This window comes from Bison bison, unplaced genomic scaffold, assembly GCF_000754665.1.
Source record: "Bison bison bison isolate TAMUID 2011002044 unplaced genomic scaffold, Bison_UMD1.0 scf7180017864270, whole genome shotgun sequence".
Classification (NCBI taxonomy): Eukaryota; Metazoa; Chordata; class Mammalia; order Artiodactyla; family Bovidae; genus Bison; species Bison bison.
The window spans coordinates 6,282,315-6,292,113 of record NW_011494842.1 but is presented as its reverse complement, the minus strand read 5'-3'; the positions used below and the strand labels follow the sequence as shown (position 1 = coordinate 6,292,113).

Sequence of the window (9,799 nt, the reverse complement as noted above, 5' to 3'; positions counted from 1 at the left end):
GATGGTGAGTTTGCCCGCGGGCTCCCGCTCAGGGCTGGGGCGGGGCTGTCCCCGCGGAGGCTGCTCCGGTTCCTGCCGTGTGCTCTCCTGTCCCGGGGCCCCCTTCCTGGGCCTGAGCCTGTGGCCTCGTGGGCGGGCGGCTGGGTGGCTCCTGGAGGTGGGGGGTGGGCACGAATGGCTCCTGTGGACACGGCCAGGCAGATGGAGGAACCGTCTGTATTCCGGGCACGGGACCCTGTTCTTGGGCAGAGAGGAGGGGAAGGAGATGGGTATGGAGGGGCCCTTGTTCATGGGGGTCTCAGGGACCCAGGAGCCAGGGCCATCCTGGGAGCAAGGGTTTGTTCGCAGGACTGAGAATTCAGACGACTCATTACAACTGAGCCATCTGCTCAGGTGAGAGGCAGGTGCTGCGGGTGGGGCTGTGTGGCCTCAGTGGGTGGCATCTAGGGGGAGGATGGGACAGTGGCTTGCTGTCCTCGGATCCTCCCCACTTACCGCCAGCCCCCCTTCCCCCACGGAACTCTCTGCCCTCCCAAATTGCTATCCTCAAAGTGATAAAGGTTTTAGTTATCAGCGAGTAATGAGGGGCTAAGACAGGGTTAGCTCCGGCAGGCCCACACTTGGACCTCTGAGCCGGCCTTTCCGATGGCCCTGCCGGGGAGGGCAGCCATGTGGGGCAGCGGTGGGGGGTGCGTCCAGGGCAGCAGACTGGCCCCTGGGTTGGGGGCTCCCGCTGGGTTGGCTGACTCAGGGGAGTGGGCTAGAGGGACGGCTCCCTTCATGCGTGGGGCGTGGAGGAAAGCAGGAAGGGCCCCCTCCCCTCCTGGTAGACACCCCTCACCCCCGCAGAGGGAGCCCCTCCGCCTCCTCTCCCAAGGCCCTGTCACTAAATAGCTCGCTGTGGAGCCCTCGACCTTGGGGATGGCGTCTGTATATTTATACCCGGATAACCCCAGGACTCTAATTGCTTCTCCTAAGGACCGCAGAGTGTCCAGAGGCGGGCGTCGGTAACACCCTGCGGGTATAATCCTGCTATAAATCTCGGATAAGCCCCTTTAATTGTACAGCCGAAGCCCACGGGTGGTTGTAACCTGGCGGAGAGGGCGGCAGGGTGGTGGAAGTGGGGCAGGGCTGACGGATGGCTGTGGCTCCGGGCCCCCTGCGCCCCCGCCCTCCGCTCCAGCAGCTGGGCTCCCACAGCAGGAAGCTGGGGTGGACAGAGCCCACTCCCACCTGCAGGCAGGCTGGGCAACATCAGACCCCAGTCCCCAGCCCCTCCCTCTGAGGGCCCGCCAGTCCTTGGTTCCTTTGCTTAGACTTGGGCTCCTCTCCGCCCTGGCTCCATCCATCCTCCCCGGCAGGCTCCTCTCCTCCTTGATGGCTTAAATCCCTTCCCAAGCAAGCCCACGGGCTGTTTCAGCTGCAGCCTTGGTCAGATTTGGGGACAGAGGTGCTGGACAGGGGAGGGACAGAGGTCCAGAATCTTAGTGTCCAGAGGGACCGGGAAGACAACCCCTGGACTCACATGGCCCTCTCTATGCCCCTGCACATGCTGAGCCCCCATTTATACCCAGCGTCCTGAGTCATCCACCCTACCTGGTAAAGTAGGTACCCCCATTGCACAGGGGAGAAAGCTGAGGCGCAGAGAGACAGAGACCACATAATAACTGGCGACAGGTCACAGGGCAAGCTGGAGGTGGAGAAAGGATGTGAACCCGGGAGAGCGGCTCAGGACTTAACAGGCTTTAACTGTGTCGTATTTTTGTCACTCTGTCTTCTGCCCATTTCCCAGCGGCATAAACTGAGCCCCGTGTGGACCAGCCCTGTGCAGGGGTGGGGTATGACAGTCACACACATGCATACACACACCTTCGGCCTGGAGGGACACGTGCTGTTGTAGGAGAGGCTTGGGATTGGGGTGAGGTCTGGGCATTGGGTTTTAGCTGAAGCTAAGGCTATTGTCTGAAGTTTCTGTGAGCATCTAATCAAGCGTTGAGTACTTTCTAGAAAATAGAAAGTCTGCTTAAGATTTTGTAAAGGACTTTTAGAAAAATAAGAGCTCAGGACCACAGCTGCGCCTTCACAGTGCCCCCTGCCCCCTGCACTCTATCCCGTCACCAAAGATCTGGCTTCCCACCGGGCCGGACCTCCTGCGTCCACAGACCCCCGCAGCTCCAGTGGGTCTCTCTGCCCTGCCTGCCAAATGAAATTTGATTTGGAGAACTGTCTTTAGCGAATGAAAAGAAAAGGGGAGAAAAAGCCACGCTTCAGCAGCCCAACTTGAAATCAGAATTGAGCGGCCAGCAGAAAGGGGCCACTGTACCTTGTAGCCTAATCCCTGTGAGAGATTAAAGATGTCTCTGGCTGTATATTGTATTGATTTGTCCTCTGAAGTATAAATCATCTTTGAGTTGCTCAGAGGCGCACCAGAGAGTGGAGTGGTGGAGCGGGCTGAGGGTGCTGGCTGGAGCTGGGCCAGCAAGCCCTGGGCGCCGACCGTGTGCTGGGCTCTGGGTCCTGCAGGGAGCATAATTATGCCCATTTCATAGATGAGAAAACTGAGGCCAGAGAGGGTAGGTGGCTTTGCCAAGACCACATAGCCAGAATATGGAGGAGCTGGGTTTGGAGCCAGCACCCAGCCCTGATGGGGCCTTTGGCAGAGGCCTTGGAGAAAGCCCCGATGCCACACTTCCTGGTCTCCATCAAAGTGCCCTCCTGCCCCAGTCACTGTCGTGAGGACTCTGCCCTGAGCCAGCCAGTGCCCTGTGGCAGGCACACTCGTTGCACGGATCCTGGTGACAGCCTTGTGGGCCTGGTGTTTTGTCCTCTTTCGCAGGTGAGGACGCCAAGGCTCAGAGGGGTGAGGTGCTTGCCTAGGCTCATACAGCGAGGTGCTGGGGGCAACTTGGAGCCAGGCTGTCAGATCTGGTGCCCCCACCCCAGGCTATCTGCCTCCCCCACACGGCGGTAGCGGCGTGTGATTGGGAGAGCAGCCGTAACAGGCAGACCTGGGCTCCACCTAGGCCACTCACTGACCACACGATCAGCAGCTCTTGGTTTTGATTTCCTCATCTGCAAAATGGGATAAAGCCGGTTATCAGAATTAAATGTGCTCCTGGCCCATGGAGACGGGCACTCAGGAGCTCACATCGGAGGGTTATCATCAGGGGTCCTCCCTGGTGCTGGGCATTCCGGGGGAGGCCTGGGAGTGTTGGAAGGCCTGAGGGGGCCATGCTGGGCCCTGCGCGGGGCTGCAGGCCGTGTCCAGGGACAGGACGAGGGATAAGACCACGGGAGCCCAGCCAGCCTGGTTCCTGAAGGAGAGCTGGTCTGGTGGCGAGAGGGCAGCAGAACGAGCCCCGAGGCAGCCAGGGCAGGACGTGTGTGTGTGTGTGTGTGTGGTACACTAAGTGATCTCTGGGCTTGTGCCCGGCGGGCCTGCCCTGATAGCAGGCCCTGTGTGAGGTGTGGGTGGGTGCCCCCTCTGTGTGCGGGGTGAAGCCCTTCTCACTTCAGGACTCCCCCCTCTCTGCCAGGTGGAGGCTGCCTGAGGGTGAGTTGAGTGGCAACAACCAGTCCTGGGATGAGGTATGCAGAGACCGTGTGAGTCACCCCGGAGGGGGACGCAGGCTAGAGGGGGTGGCGGGGGGGCCCCGCCCTCGGTGCCCCGCACCTCTGTCCCTGGTGCTCCAAGGCGGTGGGCTCTGGAGTGTAAACCTCTGTGCCCCCACAGCTTTTCTGTATCTGCAGGGGCCTGTGTGAGCCTGTTTACTTGTGCTGGTGCTCCATTTCACAGATGAGGACAACCGAGGCTCAGGAAAGTCGAGGAGCCTGTCTAAGGTCACGGGGAAGTTGAGTGTCAGAGCCCAGGGCTCCTGTGTGGGTGACAGGTGAGGGGGTGATCAGTAGGTGACATGTACAAAGCCCCACTGTGAACCAGACCCTGTTTTATGGGCTTCATAGCTCATTTATCTTTCAGGACAACTCCATTCTATGGAGGGCCATACTGAGGCTCAGAGAGGTTAAGTGACTCTCCTGAGGCTACACAGCTGGTGGGTAGCAGGAGGGGAATGAATCCAGCCTGGCCTCCCTATCTCTGGTGCATGGGACAAGGGGGACACAGGTCAGCTCTCAGCAGGAGCCTCTCCATGGGGTCCCCTGGGGAGCCTGGTACTCCAGCGAGTGATTCCTGCTCCCTGGGCACATCTAGGCCTGTGCTCCTACAGTGGAAAGGAGATGGCTTTCCTGAGTGTGGCAGGAGGAGGCGTGGGGGCCTTAGGAGGATACCTTGTCCCTTGCATGGTGGAAAATTCTAAAGCCTCGGCTCCCTGCTGTGTCCCCGTGTCCCCCATTGGTATTCCAGAGATGCGGGTGCGTCAAGCTGTTACTGCTCTGACCCCCAGCTCCAGCTCCCCGGGCGGAGCGTCGGACCTGCATTTAGATGGCCCCTGTCCGCGCGGCTGGCTGGCAGGGCTGGCAGCTGGAGTCCCAGGGCTGGGGCACCTCTTCCCTCTGGCTCTGCGACATCTCTAGACTCAGCTTCTCAGGCTGTAAACAGAGGGTCTGGGGGGCTAAGGGAAGAGCTCGGCCACCTGGAAAGAGCTGTGCTGCCTGGGGGCTGGGGGGACCTGGTGCTGCTCATTTTTCTGGGAGAGTAGAGAGGAGGTTTGCCCCAGGGCACCCCCAAGATCCAGAACCCCCAAAGGGGAGGCCACTGGAAGTGCCTGCTCCCCTTTCTGCTGCCCACCACGCCACCACCGCCCACCCCCCCCAGACCTTGTCTCCTTCCGCTCTACTTCCAGTCTCTGCTGCAGTCACAGCAGCCTCCTCCCGGCCCCTCTGACACTCCAGGCACAAGCTGGCCTCAGGGCCTTTGCACTGGCTGCTCCCTCGGCCCGGAAAGCTCTGTCCCCGGTGGTCGAGGTGTCCTCCTCCTCAGGGCACTTGGCTGCCTTCTCAGCTGCACGCTTCAGAGGGGCCTCTGTGTCCCAGCGTGTCCCCAGCTCAAAACTCTGTTCCCTCTTTCCTGCTCCAGTTTTGTTTTTTTCTTAAAGACTCAGTCTTTGTCTTCTTTCTTTCTTTCTTTCATTTGCCTGTGTTGGGTCTTAGTCCTGGCACGCGGGATCTTCACTGTGTCATGGGAGATCTTTAGTTGTGAAGCATGGACTCTGGTTTTGGCTCACGGGCTTAGCTGCCCTGCAGCATGTGGGATCCTGGTTCCCTGACCGGGGATTGAACCCACGTCCCCTGCATTGCAAGCCAGACTCTCAACCACTGGATCACCAGGGAAGTCCCGTTTTTCTTGATAGCACTTGACAAGTACACTTTTATTTGTTTATGGTCTGTGTCAGCAGAGCTTTTTTTTTTGCCTGTTTTGTTCTCTGGTGCCTCCCCAGCGTCTAGCACAGTCCCTGGCACAGCATTCACTTAGTAAATGTTGGTGGGATGGGTGATTGATCGCGAAATTCAGCCAGCTACTCCCTTCGTAAGCCCTTCTTCCTATCCAGGCCTGAAAGGTTGCTCTCCCAGTCCACAGAAAGGCAGATGGAGGCTGACAGAGCACAGGCTTCTGGGGTCAGGCTGCCCTGGGACCCTCTCCTCCCCTCTGCGCTCCAGCTACCCCCAACCCTATCCTGACCCTCCGAGGACAGAAATCCTTCCCACTGCAGCGCCTGCCTTGGGATGCTTCATCATGGCCTGATGCCTTCCCCGGAGGACAGGAATAGGAAGACTCAGCCTTCCAGACCCTGCTCGAGTCTCCCCGCTGGCCTGGACTTCACGGATCTATTTCACATCCGCTGGGTACTCAGCCCCCGTGCAAGGAAAGGAGCGAGGCTGTGGGTCCTGCCAGCTCCCAGCGGGCGTGGGAAGAGCAGTGCCCAGTCAGACCTGGCACCGTGCCCTCCTGCAGGAGGGGCCGGGGAGACTCTGGTTGAATAAGTGAATGAAGGGATGTGATGATGCGTGTGTGGCGGTGAAGAGATAAATTCCAGGGCCGCAGGGGTCTCGCACGCTTGGATAAGTGGGGAGGAAGGAGGGGGTGTGCCAGGTGGGGGAACAGCGTGAGCAGGGACCTGGAGGAGGAGAGAGCAGGCAGATGGGACCCCAGTGAGGGGCCTGGCCTGGTCCTAGTGGCCGTGGAATGGGGACCCATGTGAGGCAGAGCTGAGCAGTTTCTTTCAGGCCAACCTTGCCTTTAATAATTTTTTTGGCCCTTGGAGTTGGTGTGTCCACTTGCCATGTCCAAATTCCTTAGGGCCCTGGGGAATCTTCTCTGCCCATCGTGGCGGCTCTGAGCCAAGGTTCCCTGCAGACTTGCTGACCCACGCAGGCCTGTGATCTTCCCCTGGGATTGGCCTCCTGGGAACCCCAGTCACCCCTGCCCCAGTGCCTGCTGAATTTCTCCTACTTGGCTGGGCCCCTTGAGGCCGGGGAAGGGTAGGACCCCTCCCTCCTTGGCTGTGTGCGCCTTGCCCTCCCTCACACATGGCGGGGCCTCCGCAGATGTTTGTAGAATGAACAGAAGAGCAGCCCTGTGCTCTCAGGCAGGTCACTGCCCTTCCGGGGCCTCCGTCTCTCATCTGTGACAGGAGTGGTGTGTCAGCTCACCTGCAGGGTTGGCTCTGACAGCCGGCAGGCTGGGTTCCCCTAGTCCAAGGTCTCTGGCTCCAGGCATCCTTCTTGTAAGTAAAGGCTCATCATGGGGGCACTTTGGGCTTGGTCTTTTGGTTCATGGATTGGGGCCAATTGCACGGAGACAGAGCCTGGAGCATGTGACCTTCTCACTATCAGTCAGGTGAAACGTGGTTGAGATTAGCCGAGGTTGGGGGGAGCCGGAGGCAGGGAGGGGTCCTGCCACTGGCTTTTTGGGTTGGTGTATATGATGGCTGGTAGCATCTTCCTGGGGGTAGAACTCAGCCTCGCCACCCAGGGACCTGCAGCTGGGGCCCAGCGTCCCCTGCCCACTGACCATGCATTTTCCAAGGATGTGGGAGTGGGGCGGGCCCTTCTTTGGAGCCAGTTCCCACCATTCTAGCTTATCAACCAGGTTGCCCCAAACCTGAGACCAGTTGTGTCTCCTGCCCGTCACCATACTGTGGCTGGAAGTTAAGTGGACTTGGCTTGGGCACCCTGCTCTGAGCCACGTGGGCTCCCATGTGCCAGCTGTGTCTCCTGGCCTCCTGGGAGATTGGCAAGGTGCTGGCACCAGTGTGACTGCTGTATGATGGCCACGTCAGTCTCTGTCCTGCTATGAGGATAAACCCTGAGCTGTCTGGCTGCCGTGGGGACTTAGCCTGTCCGCTTTAATTTCTCTGCCCTCTGGCCTTTGGTGCGAGGCTGGCACCTCTTGATTTTGTGAGTCCTGTGGGTTGGGTGTCACCAAGCCACCTCTCCTCTCTCTCTCTGACTCATCTCTGATGTGTTTGCCCTGACTTATCATGACGGGGACATGCTCCCACCCGAGTTCGCCTCTAACCTTGATGGGATTGGCAGGAGGAAGGAGATGGTAGATGCCGAGCCCTTTTCGCTCCGACTTTGCACCCCTTCCCTCTTGGACAGTTCAGTTTATTCACTCAGTCGTGTCCAACTCTTTGCGACCCCATGGACTGCAGCACGCCAGGCCTCCCTGTCCCTTGACAGGAAGCAACTTTTTCTTTCACTGGCCTTTTCTGTGGAACGTTTGAAGATTACTTCTGGGTCTAACGTTTCCCTTCGCTGGTTGCAGCCCCTTCGTGGCTTCGGCCTTCTTCATGCCATCTTCCCCAGATGGTGCGGTAGGGTGGGGGGCTTAAGAGCCACCATGAACCGTGCCACCTTGAGCAGTCACTTAGGGGCTCTGGGCCTCAATTTCCACCTCATTCAACGGGAAAGTTAACAGCACTTCCCTTCTGGCTCGCCATGAGCATTAAATGAGTTAATGTGCGTAAAGCGCCGGTGCCATTGGGGCCTCGAACTGAGCACTGAGCACTGAGCTGCTGGAGTTGCCGCCGTTGCGATTATTCCCTGGAGTGGGGATTGCGGTGCAGGTCCAGGTTCGAGTCCTGGCCCTGCCTTTGGGTGGCTGTGTACGTCTCTGAGCCTCAGCTTCATCCCCTGTGAGGGTGATGCTGCAGAGGAGACCCCCAGTGTGGGCCTCCTCCACCTCTCTTGGTTTTTCCATCCTCACCACATGGGGGTCTGGGTATCACCGGGTTGGCCTCTGGCTTCCACTCTGCCTGTGTTCTTGGGCCCAGACCTGAGCCCACAGGGTAGCCACACACACAGCACCTGTTTCCTCAGCTCATTTGGCCTCTTTGGTTGTGTTACCTCTGAGCCTTTTGACAAGTGAATCTCTCAGCCTGGTTTGAACCCCACTGTCTTTGAGTTCATTTCCTGCCCTTGTTTCTTCCTCCTCCCTTTCTCTGAGCCTCTGCACTGGGAGCACACTGGGTTCTGTCCTCCCAGGCTCCCATGTTTAGGGATCCCTCCTGACATTTTCCCCTTTGTTAAAGAGCAGGTGGCAAAGGCGTTGACTTTTCCCTGCCCCCACCCAGAATTGATGCTTTTGAACTGTGGTGTTGGAGAAGACTCTTGAGAGTCCCTTGGACTGCAAGGAGATCCAACCAGTCCATTCTGAAGGAGATCAGCCCTGGGAGTTCTTTGGAAGGAATGATGCTAAAGCTGAAACTCCAGTACTTTGGCCACCTCATGTGAAGAGTTGACTCATTGGAAAATACTGATGCGGGAGGGATTGGGGGCAGGAGGAAAAGGGGATGACAGAGGATGAGATGGCTGGATGGCATCTCTGACTTGATGGACATGAGTGTGAGTGAACTCCGGGAGTTGGTGATGGACAGGGAGGCCTGGCGTGCTGCGATTCATGAGGTTGCAAAGAGTCAGACACGACTGAGTGACTGAACTGAACTCAACTGACCCAGTTTGGGCCTTGACTTCCAGAAAGCCCTCTTGACCTCCTTGCTGACTACTGAGGTTGAGCCTGTTTTCCTATCTGAGGTCCCAGTTAACTCCCAGCCCCCTACTCTGGGCTTCTTAGGGGTGGCATCAAAGCAAGCCCTAGCCCCCATTTCTCTGCAGCCCCGGGACACTGTGAGCTCATGGCTTCCTTCCCTCCTGTCCCAAGGCTCCTTCTTCAGGGGCTGCTGAGTGTCCCAGGAGGGCTCTGGTCTCAGCGTCACCCCCTACTCCTGTGTGACCTTAGACAAGTCACTGCCCCTCCCTGAGCTTTCCAGTTCTTTGTGAGACCAGGCAGGGGCTGCGCACCTTCTTCAGTGGGCACGTGCCTGTCGTGGACACACGGAGGGATGTCTGCAGCTACTTTTCCCCCTTGTTATCCTGTGTCATCCACCCCGCCCTCTTCCCAGAGCCTCTGAGCCCCAGGCTCTGCCTCTCCCGGCCTGTGTGAAGCCTGCTGGACCTCCTTGTGTTTTAATATGCAATTTTCCAGGGAGCATTTCATTAACTACTGCAGCTGCTGGGCCCTGGCCCCAGCCCCTACACAGGCGCCCTGAGAATTGTCCCTATTTTATTGAGGAAGTGGCTGAGGCCTAGGCTGCCTGCAGGCTGGCCTTCGCAGTGTGTCAGAGGCAGAGCTTTTACAGGTCTGTGTGACTCCAGAGCCCAAGGGAAGGAAGGAGGGAGGGGCCGTCCTTTCGATGATGTCTCATCCAGCTTCTCCCGGGAAGCACTGCTGGGTCAGTCAGATGGACGGACCTCAGAGGATGACCCCACCCCCTCAACACACACAGGCCAGAGGTTCTCTCAGGACCAGGGAAGGAGTGGGGCGGGGGGGCGGGAGCAG

The 9,799-nt window shown here is 58.6% G+C and overlaps 1 protein-coding gene across 1 annotated transcript in view; it reads left to right on the top strand.

The window, feature by feature from the left end:
- GRM4 (glutamate receptor, metabotropic 4) overlaps positions 1-9,799 on the top strand; it is a 103,858-nt gene that overhangs the window by 40,819 nt on the left and 53,240 nt on the right. Inside the window, exons 3-4 of the mRNA XM_010848719.1 lie at positions 5,264-5,290; positions 6,591-6,616. Of these exons, the coding sequence (XP_010847021.1) occupies positions 5,264-5,290; positions 6,591-6,616 (53 nt within the window). The remainder of the gene's footprint in view (positions 1-5,263; positions 5,291-6,590; positions 6,617-9,799) is intronic.